This window comes from Scophthalmus maximus, chromosome 22 (assembly GCF_022379125.1).
Source record: "Scophthalmus maximus strain ysfricsl-2021 chromosome 22, ASM2237912v1, whole genome shotgun sequence".
Lineage (NCBI taxonomy): Eukaryota > Metazoa > Chordata > Actinopteri > Pleuronectiformes > Scophthalmidae > Scophthalmus > Scophthalmus maximus.
In genome coordinates, this window is record NC_061536.1 from 7,551,739 (window position 1) to 7,565,164 (window position 13,426).

Genomic DNA, 13,426 nt, shown 5'->3' on the forward strand with positions numbered 1-13,426 from the left:
AGATATTGTTATCTTCCTGGTAATTCTCCATCCTGAGCCTCTATTTCCGCTTTACACAATCTAACAGCCTCCTACCTCATAACACTCGTATGTCTTCTTCTTGAACAACTGCCCAGGAAAACCTTCATCATGTCCTTCTCTAGAATCAGCCATCTAAAATTTCTCATCTATGTTGGCAGCCTCACTAGTTAGCAGCTGTGACCTACCGCAGCTGTGACCTACCGTCCCATATTTTACAGTTTTTTCCTTTTCTCTTTTTGAAGTTTGATATCCATAAGAATATCTATTTGTGGTTCTTAGTCCTCAGTCAGCCAATCAGAAGAGAGAGGCTTAGCCCTGCAAGCTTGTACAGTGGGTCCAGGTGGGCATTGCTTGGGGCATAGCTGAGGGCGGTGATTGTTTCCTGACATCACTACTAAACCATTTCTCTGTGGATTGTCTTCATACTTTCCCAGTATTTCTATATCACTTAGACCTGCTTTTATAATTAAATAAGAAATATGTAATCTCACTCTCTACAATATGGGACCTTTAAGGTAATTGGATGCATCTGCTGACGCTGCCATGTCTTCTGTTACTGTAATTGAATATTCAAATAACTTGATTGTGTTCCTTATGTCCTTCTCTGGATGACACTTTGAATATGTATTTGCTGATTAATGACTGTCTTTCCAGCCCTTGTTGCTATAATTCTAATCATACGTGACACTGCTGTGTCTGTAGGAATGCTTATCAATTAATCATAGCAACAGCTTGTGGTTGAGCAGCATCCTGACATTTACCCTCCAAGCCTGTAAAGGGCAGTTGTGATAAGTTAGTTGTGGCTTGTAATAGAATTAAATTATTAACTGAGGCCTGGTTGTTGCATGTTTAAAAAAAAATTATGGTGTGAAATGAAGGTGTGCCTACTCCAAACCACAAGTGAAGCTGGAAGTCACATTTAATTTTTAAACAGTAACAATTGTCATATTTTCTCGTGGTTTTTTTTCACTGTTTTATATGTCAAAACTAAAAAAGCTTTCAAAAAAACCCTTGTCTGTGCCACATAGCTGCATGGACACATCTTCAAAAACGTGGCTGCCGCATCAGAGTCAGTTTGGGTTGGTTGGTCAAGTGGAGGTTTGCTGTGGCGGACCTGGAGTTTTAACCCCAAGTGAGTCAGTTTGGCCCCAAACCTGTCAACTCTTGTCTGCTGTCTCCGCCGTGCTCACTGTAATATCCCGGCCTCCTCTCCAGTCTGTCGTGGTCCAATAAGATTTTTCTTTGTTGTGTGTATATATTTATATATATATATATGTGTGTTCTATATGTTTCCCTTTAATCCGCTGCTTTCTCTTGAGATCCGCCGACACCACTGTTGCCAATGGTTAATGAAATGTTTGACATGTTCGTGCTGTTCTGCTACTCTGCTATGGCTTTCCGGTCCCTCTTCAGCCCTATAAATCTTTACTAGCACCTTTTAATATGTCAAAGATTTTTTTTACAACTCCTACCTGGATCGGAGCAATACTCACCCTCTCAGTGCTGCTTTGTCACACTCCCAGAGTTTTATTTTGACTTCCTCCAGCTTTGATACACAACAAGTCTTTCTCCTCTCTATTCCTTTTTACTACTCCAGATGAAAGCAGACATTTCTGCTCCCTCCAGGGGCAGCGTGAGGAATAATTTTTCTATTGGTTTGCGCAGCATGTAAAGCTTTTGTTTGATTTCAAACATTTAGTCAAGACAGTATTTTTTCTGAGCAGAAACAAACAACAGGCGTTTTTTTACACTGTTCGGGGAGTCTTGGTTGGAAATAACCTCAATGTTAACTATGATCTGGTGATATAATACAGAAGTACAGTCTGTAGCAAGAGCTTGGAATTGCTGCTTGATCCCAAGAATTTCATTTCCACCATTTCCAGCTCTTTAATTTGGGTTTGCTCATTTACAAGCGCAGCAAAAATGCTCTTAAACACATTAGTGTAAATGAAGGTAGTATGATGGAGAGCAGTGCACAAACTACAAACACGTTCCTATGGTAACTAGGCCACACTCCTCTTGGCTGGCTCACACACAGGGAGAGGCAGGAGGCAGAGACAGGAATGCTGGAGAAAAAAATGAGATGAAGAGCAACCTCACGATATTTATTGAAGTTAATGTTCTTATGCCTTTCGGCTCATATGGCATTTACGTTTTTTTTTTTAAATGTAAGAGGTCTCTTTCTATTCCTCCAAAAATATCTGTCAGTTTTCAAGCCGATCGCAGTTTCTTTCCTGTGGCTCCCTCGCGCCCACACTGCCCCTGATTCCTCAACCCCTCCACCCACCTCTGCTTTCAAATCCTGCTGCTCTACCTCTTCTGTGCATCTTACATTTACGTGATTACAGTGCTGTTTCTAAACATAGCACCAGAGGGGCCCTGAGCACAGTCAGAAGTGACACCTGTACCTATGTTTTGCTCAACTTTTCCTAGCATAAACCCAACAGCCCATTTGCTGCATTTAAACATCTTCTAATTAAATCCCTATTTTGTTTTTTTTAGTGCCATTGGCTTTTGAGCGTTTGCATTATGTAGGGTGCATAATTGAGTTTGAATATATTAACTCCAAGTTTGCAGTCAAAAGGCAGTTTAGCTGTGTAAAACAATAGCCATGATGTTTATTCACCTTGCATGTTAAATCACCAGCCATTGCCTGATGAGTTTATTCCATCAAGCAGCTGATTCTCTGAATGCCAGCTGCGTTTGTCTCTGTGTGCCCAGAGTCTCCAATGTAATCCCCGTGTTTTGTAAATCACTGCTCGCACGTAAACCGTGTCAAACCTCCGGCGGCGATGCACCCGGCTCGTCAAAAGGGCCACGAGGTTGATGGAGCAAGGTTTCGCTCCTGTAGGTCGCGCAGGCTGATTGTTTGGACCGCTCACTGTTAATGAACGGCCTTAACTTTCCACACATATAATCTTACTGTCTGTGTTTTTTTTCTAACAGATTATGACGGCAGATAAACCAACTTTGACACTGAACTTTAGCAATCTATATTTATTTTCTTAAAGATTAATTCCTTGAGTTCAGCATTGGCTGAAAGAGTCAATTCAACCCGAATTACAAAAAACTCTCTTGCCCCTAGTACATGTAGAGTTCTGATTCTGTTTTTGTCTGAAACTTCTGTCAACACCCAATCTTTCACCAAAACACCTTCCTACTAAAGTCCCTGTGAAAATTTGTTTTTATTGTTTAATGATTTAAGAGCAACTTAACACCCTGTTGGATGTTTGAATAAACCCCCTTTATTGCATTAAAAATAACCCAACACGCAGCTAACATTGTCTTGTACCTTGCTTGGAGTACAAGACAACACAGATTATTCTCGCTCTCTATATATATATATATATTTGTCTTTTATTGTTTTGGAAAAGGGAAAAGAGCTGTCTTTGCAATAACACTAAAGAGTGAGACCAGAGTCAATTGTTTGTGAAAAAAGTATTTACACATGTAATTTTACTAATTTGGCCACAAACAAAATTCCTTCCACCTCCATTGTTTTTAATTGGCAGAAAGAATGCGATGTTTTCTCTTAACCTAGGGAACATAAAACCAAAATTCTTTATGGCAAGGTATAAATTGACCCTTTTATTTTCAAGGTTAATGTCACAGACTGTGGAATAATAAAATAATAAAATGTTGCATACAATAGTGGTTATAGCCGCACTAATATGTTTTTGAGACGGATAACATCATTTGAGTTAACAAACTGATAATGATTTAACAGCCAATATAAAAAGATGATGCAATTAAAATGCACTTGATTTTGTGACCTGCAGTATATTGCAGGAAAGTAGTAAACTGTTTTTTTTAACTGCATCATGAAATGCTTTTAGTTGGTTAGATTTTTGTAAAGTTATTTGAAATCAAACAATTCAATAAAAAATGCATACAAAATGACCTGATTAATACAGTTGAAATTATGAACTGCGGGACTGAAATGTCAGAAAGCAGAGCAGTTTGTCTGAAGTAAATGAAGCCTAAGCATCATGTTACTTGTCACAGAACCTGTGATATGTAGATGTCAAATATTTGTCCAAATGTAATAAACTCAATTTAATTTGTTAACATTTTCCCACCTGCAGATTTTCCAGTCAGGTACATAGTGCTTGCATTAAATTAGGATTCATTCAGGCTTCCTTGACATGTTGACTATATTATCGACATATTGGAGCTGTCAGAAAATAGCAAATCTCCAGACTTAATTACCGGTTGGTTGTTGACATGAACAACATTTACCAGTTGGAATATGGCAATTACAGAGACTTCCATGTGACATGAACGCGACATCTGCCCCAGCAGGTCTTTCTGTGAATCACTAGAGACTCCTGGTTGTCAGATGCTGCAGACCAGACATAACAAGATCTTATGTGTGTGTGTGGTCTGTTACTGTAGAAACTGCCACTCGATGACAAACTGGACAGGCACAGTAAACTCAAGCTCACTCGCTTTTCCCCGGAGACTCAGCTCCGGCACCTCAACCGGTGAATCGTGAGTTGTAAATTCTGCTCGTGACACTGAAGACTGCTCATATAGTACATGTGACATAAAACAGAACGATAATGACAGCTATCAAAGAGCCTCATTTAGTAGTATAAATGGTGCAGATTCTAATCTTGAGTAAAAATGAAAGTGCCAATGCTTTTATTTCACTTTGGGATGCCGAGTGGCATCAGCATGAACCCAACATAATGGATTTTCTGAAATATGGTCAGGACAATATATCATTTCAGAATTGTTATCTTGATTGTGAGCAGGCGTGTACGTCTGTCATCTCCATTATTGTGCAGCCCTTGTTAGGTTCATATTCAACTGCAGTCGTTTGTTGACTCAAATCTGAGAAAAATTCACTGGACCAACTTCATCACCCTGAAACCCACAGTACGTAACGTCCCTGCATTGATTGTGGGTATTTTGGCCGTGCTGTTTCTTGAGTCATAGCTGTGTCCTCCACATGACACAGGCACATCACTTGAGGACACAGTCCAACTCTTAAATAACTTGCCGTACAAGTGAAACTGCGTGGGGCTGTGAACTGTTTTGTAATATGTGTGAAAAAACTTGTTCACATGGAATCTTGAGCCATTCTTCTTTATAAAAAAAAAAAAAAGCAAACCAACAGGCAGCACTTAGGATTATGTTGTAATTAGGGATACATCCCATTCAACTTTTCTTTTCTGATACTGATCCTGATACCTCAGACAATCAGCTAATACGTAGAACCTATCCGAAACCAACGCTGCCCTTCCCCAAATTAAAGTCAGAGTTGAACTCAACAGCAATTGGATGTATTGCCATTTGGTGCAGATATGCACGGTGACCAGAGGATGAGTCTTACTGAGTCAGTCCTCCCTTACCTTTGTCCAGTGTATTTGGTTTATGACCAAGTATTTAAGAAACTAAAGGCAATCCCATCAGCTTCTACCTGATGGGAGTAGCTTGTACCTTGAGGTTATTGCTAATTAGCAAATGCCAGATTGCCAGAAATGCTAAAATTAGATTGTGCAACATGCAAAACTAAAATCAATTAGCATCCTGACCATTACTATAAAGCCCACTCTCGATTCTTAAGGTGCCAGTATACATTATCAGAACTGCTTGTCAAATGGTTGGATGGCTTCGTCGTTCCCACCCACGCCTTTCTTGCATATTTCTCACACTGAACATTTGAATTGTTTATCGAAACTGAGTAGATGTTTACAATGTGGATTGGTCTCGTCATAGCTGATACCAATTCAGTAGATAGGATTGGTGTCTGAGTAATGATTTTTGGGCAGAATCGAAGGTTGGGGTCAGTTTTCACTGAGTATATATTTTGGTCAGTGAACAGCTGCTGTGAGATTTCGTAGTTATTGAAAACCACTGTACAGTTTGTATTTTGTCGTGATCACTTGGTCTGAGAGATGGCACCTTATACATGCATCTGATTTTTTGTCTATAACAAAGTCCATCCTGTGAAAAAGGTCATTATGTTAAGTTTATTAAAAAAAGTTTTCTTATATGTATTAATAGAGAGATATACAGTAAAGGTTGAGTATGATTCTCTAACACCCACTCCGTCTTCCTCTTTCTGTCTTCCTCTCCCTCTGTTTCTCAGTTAGCTAGAGGCTGTTGCCGCCCACACACTCTGTCCTGACAGCAATTTGCATTCAGAATAACCCGTGTGAATGCATCTTTGTCATAATATATACGTTTTCTCATGGCAACTTATGTTGCAGGTGACTTATTTAGAGGCAGCGATGATAAAATTTAAATAAGCTAAATCTGCCCCTGCAGGATCCTTCAATCAATTTGTTCCAGGTCTTCCTCTGAGAAATGTCAGAATTCAGCCTCACATGAGACACAAAAGAAGCTGAACATTTCCGCGCAGCTGAGGAAGATTCCCCCTTGTGGGCAGCCAATAGGTCTGATCTGTTCGTTTGCAGAAACGCAGCCTTACTTTTTCATCATCCTTATTGTGCGGTTGTGTGCCAGTATCTCCTACGGTTCAAGTAGAAGCTCGTGGAGTTGTTTCCATGGATACCAAACAATTAGCTGGGATTCAGAATAGAACCTGGAGAGAAGCCTATTTACAGGCTTTGGGAGCAGGGAAATCATAGGATGACAGTGTCTTATTCTCTGTAGCAAAGGGGTGGGAAAAAAACGGCTTCTTTGGGTAACGGGCAATTTTGAAAAAATAAAAAGAGATTTACCCCGACAGATGAATCACAGACAAAAATAGAAGCGCAACTTGAAACCTGATCACATGTTTAGAGTTGAGACACCAGCCTATGGATGAATCCGGCACATTTTAGGTCAAACTTCAAAGGATTCGATTAGATAACCAGCCTTAAAAAATAAATACATCAAATCCTAACAATATATGAATATAAAATAGGATGTGACTCTGTTGTACAACCAGGGCTGAAAAAGCCTTAAGTATCATTAGACACGCTTCATTCCCCCTTGTTTTGCTGTCATCACAAATCCTGATCTCTGTCGAGTTTGATATATTTTTTTTAAAGCCTGACATCCTGTTTTTATTATCTGCTCTTTCTTTTGAGTCTGTTTTTTGTTGTCGATATGTTATGCCCTAATCTTTAATTGGTAGCGAGTGATTTATCTGTCCCGCTGACGAAATCTTCGGTTGACACAGACGCTACTACGGAAGTGTGGTTGCTGAGGGCTGTTGACGCAATGTTTTTCACATTGATCAAAGGAACGTGACAATTGAAGTGAAGTTATGTCTACAGCTTTGTTTAGAACCGGTCGTACAGTGGCGTCTCACCGACGCTTGCCACCATGTTTCCATCATGTAACTAGATGGCTGTGCAGAAAGATGGCACTCCCATCCTATGTCCCACCTAGTATGCTGAATGTCCCTCAATCAGGACGATACCAGAATAATTGAATCAAGCCAACTGGACACGTGGGCAGTGATTCACAATCTGAAACCAGGCTAGGAAAAGGGATCATGAGGAAAGACATTGGGAGGACATTATATACTGCTTGAAGAATTGATGATACGAGTGACATGGGACATACTAGCCGCCATTCTGCTAATTATAAAACCCGTCTTCTGTTTCCGTTGCTCTCTGTAGCCTATGGCAAGATAAGGATTTTGGAGTCATGTATGGAGTATTCACTGTCTTTCTGCTCCTGGGCACTGGCCTCGTCTCTCTAAGTCAGCACACAGTCATATGGAGGAAGCGTCGGATCGGAATTCCCTTAAGATCGCCGCTCGTATTTTTATAGATCCATCACCGTGTTCCAGAGTTTGCACAGGCCTAAAGTCAGACAAAGACTCTAAGGTTGAAGATGACTCATAAGTATTTCCTCCTTCGATTATATACGTATAGTTCTCACATCAGGATTTTTATCATTTTACAATGGCCTTGAGAGTTTTCTGATGGAAGGGGCATAAATAGCTGCTTTCTCATATCACACACACTTTGTTGTTTCTTGGAGGCTGTAGCTGTTTGTCTTTGTCGATGACCTTCATCATGTTACTGTTCTGCATTGTCGATATGTTGGGAGCTTGCTTGTGATTAGTGTGTGTTCTGTCATGAGTTGTGATGCTACTTTGCTTTGTTCGTATTGGCAGAAGCAGCTGCAAGGTAATGATTCTTTTTGCCATTTTCAAGGTTCTTAAAAACATTTTTGACTTATTCTTCTAAAATGTAGATTGCTCTGAAATCGTCAACAGATCATTAGACCAAGCTTGTCAAAAGTTGTAAAACAAACTTGTTGATCATTTCAAGATATTTACCCATAGGACACTTCACAAAGGACAGGGCTTAGCAAGGACACTTCTCCAGTCATCATAATACATCTTACTAGATATTTTCAGTACGCACTTGGGAATAGGCCTACCAAAGCATTTTGAACCTGACCCACAGGGGGCACCAAAAATACCAAAAATGTGAACTTCCAAACCTTGTGGTAAGAATCTCACTAAACTTGGAGAACATGATGTGAACACATGAAGTATTATCAAAATCTGAAGTGACAGTGGTTGGTAAATGATTGGATGATAATTTTACATGAGACAAGTTACCATCACTGCAAATTATTTGCTTAAATCTTAAACGTGAAATATGAGTACAATATGAGTATGGAATTTGTTTGTCTGATCATTACAAAACTCAGTCATGTTGCATGACAATGTAAAAAACGTGTCTTAAACTATTTTGAAACTGCTCCACATAGGAGAGCTAAACACGTGCAAGAGCCTGGCGCAAACTGTGACATAAAGCAATGAGTTTGTCCAATTACCACAAAACCTGGTGTATATTTATCATCTCTCCCAAGAGAGGTCACCACAAAGCTCTTCCATATGACCTGACATTATAGTATGTTTACTGGCTGTGCTTTTAAGAATGGAAGCCTCGGTCCACGTGACGTTGCTTAACAACAAGTATTGAGGCTGTAGTGCTTCTTTTTGTGACAACATCATGAGAGTAGTGTCAAGAGTGTTAAAGCACTGTGAAAGGTGACACACTGTTAATTGTCACACAAACTGCCTGCCTGGGCAGGTGTTACCTCTTTCAGTACTCAATTTGCGAAAGTACTTGTTTTTATTGAATCATCGACTGCCACATTATTGAAGCTGTGGCTTATTTGGCATTAGCCGCTATAAATCTTGATACCGAATTCGGTTGACACGCAATATTGCAAAATGCGATGGCAGTTTGTGTTGCCCTATAGCAGCCTGATGCATTTAAAGGGCCATATTAATCAGCCGTAAGTCCAACTCTCTTGCAGTTCATCTAGTTTAAGGACTACCTGGAACCAAATGCAGATTTCTGTTATCTAGAATAACCTTTTTTCTGTGTATCTCATATTCATTAATCACCTTTTTTTTGGCACTCTTTCCCTATAGACCAATCTCGCAGGGCAAGTTTTGCCTCTGTAAGACAGTCAAGCATGGAAACTCCTCCAAACTCCACCCCACAGCCCTTCAGACAGCCAGTAAGTACATTTCAAAGCCTGTCGTATCTCACAGTGCCAATCTCGCATAGAAAATATGTACAGATCAGCTTTTTTTCAGCCTAGTCTGATATATTTAATGAATAATTCTCACTTGTGAAGCAAAGGGAATGTTTTTGATGCTTGAATGAGAGTTAACACACTTGATAAGAATCAAAACTATAAAATGACCATATACATTTTTTGGGGAGCTGCACGCACTAGAACATCATGATTATTTGTATTGAGTTCTTCAGTATTTTATAACGGTTGGGGAAGTAATAATGATAAAAACTGTTACAATGAACTTCATTTACATGGCACATTTAAAAACGATTAATGAAGAAATGAAGGCAAACAATCAAAAGCGATTTGATAATCACTCAAGATTAGGGCAGACGTGCTACAGATGAGAAACAAGAAAAATAAATGATGATGAAACTAAAATGATTTAAATAGTTGCTAAGATCAGAGCCAGGATAAAGACTTTGTACAGTAAAATGTTTTTGTGCGTCTTTTGTCATTTATTCTGATTTTTGCCTTTGTGGAATCTGCAGAGTTTTCTCAATCGAAGGTTGAAGGGTTCCATCAAGAGGGCCAAAAGTCAGCCCAAACTCGACCGGACCAGCAGCTTCAGGCAAATGATTTTGCCCCGGTTTCGAAGTGCCGATCAAGAGAGGTAATTCAACTTTCCTGTGTTACTACTATAATTTCTGGTAATAATAGTCGTCCAACATCTAGTTGCATGTTCCAACTGAGACTCATGAGATTCGGAGCCTGTCCCAGCTGGCCTAAAAAAAGTCTAAGCACATGTTGCCAGTTTATGACATGTGTAATAAATATATTCTTACCTAATGAGCGAGTTAGTGCTCACTGTTCATCCAAGATAAATATTATAAAATCTGAATCAGAAAAATACTTTATTGATCCCCAGGGCCATTGGTGCAATTAATCATGTGTTTGCTTGTGCTTCATATTGGCTTCGTTTTCTTATGGTTAAAAAAAAAGGCATTTATGAAAGCTTCCCCGAAACGGTCCTTTCATGCACAGTAAAATAAAATCAGCTAATTGCCAATGTTGTAAACATCTATTATTCATAAGGCAGCCTCAATACCTGTGATGTTTCAGCTCACAATGAGACGGAAACGTCAATACCCTCAATCAAACCCACACAAACCCAGGGACAGGATGCAAACTCCGACAATCATATTATAACTATTATAACTAACTTATAACTGTTTAGAAAGAAGGATTTTCATGCATGCTAATGTTACAAATACAGCAGCCACAGTGAAGCGCAGCCGGCAAACAGCACGACAACGCTAGTTTAAAATTTTTTTTTTATGTTAACATACTTTTAAGTTTGACCTTTGCTGGGGTTATTGGACTTGGGTCATCAGCTTACTTTGGGAACAGCCTTGTGTAGCATCATCATGAATCATGTTGGCTGCCACAGTTGTCTGTGAAAGGGATTTGTGTTGCATAACGGTTCATATCATTTATTTCACCGGTTTCCGGGAAGCGTATTTATTTCTAAATATTGAAAAAGATAAGTTATTTTGTCATAGTGGAATATGTGTTTTCTGCCGCAGTGCAGCGCGCACATCGTTGATCGAATGAACGACAAGCCAACAGACTCTGAAATGGCATTTTTTTTTATTGAGGCGACAAGAATTTCGATACTATGCACAATCATTGTTGATGACAACGGCTGAGAGCAATCTTGTTACCACCTTCAAACAACAAACCCATGAAAAATCAAGCTAATAATATTATTGGTATTTACATATTGATGCGTTAAACAACTTAGCATTTTTTATTCTGTCCTAAGCATGTAAGCACATATCCAGATGAAAAGGTTTCGTGGGATCGAAATGACATACAACAGCAAAACCAAACACTTTCACCAGTCTAATTTTAGCAAAAGATATTAGTTTCGCAGTTAAATTATTCCTACATGTATCTTATCAGTATGATTTCTATCATGTGACTTCTGTCTTCACTTCATGTCAGGATGAAATATCTTGCAGCCTTTGAGGCTCTCTGGAGCTTTTCCTTGTTTTGTGTTCTGACGTGAGGTCACATCCCCAAGGAAATTTCCTTGCATTCTGATCAAAATTTTATGCTGCCCTCACACTATTCAGTCGTGACGCACATATGGGAAATGTAATGACGTTGAGGGGGAGAAGCAGAAAATAGGAAAAAAAAATGTCATGCTGACAGTACACTTCCCCTCGCCATGAGGCATATAAGACATTTTGAGGGTAGGTGTGGATGTCCAATGCTCAGCGATGTGGAATGTGTCATTTAGCAACGGATGTGGAAATCCTTTGTTCTAAAAATACAGGAATGAGGGCCAATGCAGAAGCCCTGTTAATATGAAACAAATGATATACTAACCCAAGGAGTTTGTGTGGCGGTAGCAGTGAAGGGGGCGGGTCGTAGTAATGTTGTTGGGGTTAAAGTGACTTTCTGTCTCAGTCAATGTGCTTGTCCCCCTTCAACCACAGATCCCACCGCTGCCTTAGACATCTGCCTCCACAGCCGGCCGCGAGTTCTGCCCACACGCGCTTCATACAGCCAGTAACGATACGTTGACTTAGCTATAAACCCTCAGCGTCCAACTTCACACTCTTGCTTTCCAACACAGCTGCTCTGCCTCTGCTGCCAAGTCACTTTACCAAAGCATTCCTCCATGTACTCAGTTCTGCGACGTGCCGTCGGCTCCTTGAACTAGATCATTTGCTACGTCTCCGACCAACATTAAATCTGGTTAAATTAGTGCTCGTCTTTTGCAACCAGCGTTTCTTAAAAGCTTCTTTCCAGTTTTCCTGCTTCGTCCTTCGTCACCCTTCTTTAATCTCGTATGCTTATGTTAATAATGATGATGCTCTAGCTTTTCAGTGCAGATGAACTCCTTGTCTACACTCATTTTGAAAAATGATCAGAAAATGTCAGTGTCTTTCTCACTGAGACTCAGATGAGAAGATTGATACCACCATTTATGTTTTTTAAAATATGAAACCATAACCAGAAGCTGGTTATCTTGGCTTAGAATAAAGACTGTAAACATGGGGACTGCGAGAAATGCTCATGAAAAGGAAACCTGGCATGAGACCCTATAAAATACTGAATCTTAATCATTACACTGTTGCATTAATTAAACAAATTAGATTTCACACATTAATTAGTGAACCCGAGACATGTCTGTATGTAAATGTTGTTGCCCTGGGACACAGCCAGTTTCCCCCTGCATCTAGTGTTTATGTGAAGCTAAGATAAGTAGCTGTTGACTCTTTCTTTACCTACTTTCCCCAAATCCCTCTTTAAATCAGACCAGCTAAAGATCTGTATTTCTCCCTCAGCAGAACAGGAACTTCACCTCTGTATTTAATAGCTCTGTCAAATCAATTTATTCACAATCGCATTCAGTTTGTATTTGCTGCACCTTAGCCTGAAATGCTACAGCTAAAGCCAAAGGGCAGGCAACCACTCACTGGCTGAGATGGTCACACACACACACACACACACACACACACACACACACACAAGCTGTACCGATAGTGGATTTAATTTATCTTTTTCTCATTTTGCCACAACTCTTCAGGAAAAAAATGTTTTCCTTGCTACATTTTTTTTCTATTAACCTATTGACCTCGCTTCGCCTGAGCGACTGCCCTGACTTAGATTTCTGATTCTACTTCCACCAACAATGTTCCTTGCCGCGATAGAGCTGCCATGTCCCAAAGGTTACACAATGACCAGATGTAGTCGAGCCTTTTCACACCCGCACTCAAGTATTCCTGCTGCACTGTTTCTTAGTTTACAATTTTGCCCCATTTACACAGCGGGCAATATCAGAATGACATTTTCAGTTGCATTAATAGATTATTGTGTAGCTATAGGACATTACAGAATCGCCCTTATGAACAGCACCACACTCTGAGGCACTATGGGC

The 13,426-nt window shown here is 39.8% G+C and overlaps 1 protein-coding gene across 4 annotated transcripts in view; it reads left to right on the forward strand.

The window, feature by feature from the left end:
• The window catches only part of LOC118292070 (ras/Rap GTPase-activating protein SynGAP-like), a 36,216-nt gene that overhangs the window by 3,430 nt on the left and 19,360 nt on the right, over positions 1-13,426 (forward strand). For 3 of the 4 annotated variants that reach the window (XM_035620727.2, XM_047330207.1, XM_047330206.1), the window contains exons 2-4: positions 1,050-1,153; positions 9,383-9,471; positions 10,026-10,147. In XM_035620727.2, coding sequence (XP_035476620.2) covers positions 1,054-1,153; positions 9,383-9,471; positions 10,026-10,147 — 311 coding nt within the window. In that variant the 5' untranslated portion in view covers positions 1,050-1,053. The remainder of the gene's footprint in view (positions 1-1,049; positions 1,154-9,382; positions 9,472-10,025; positions 10,148-13,426) is intronic. The other variant, XM_035620730.2, reaches the window with a different exon arrangement.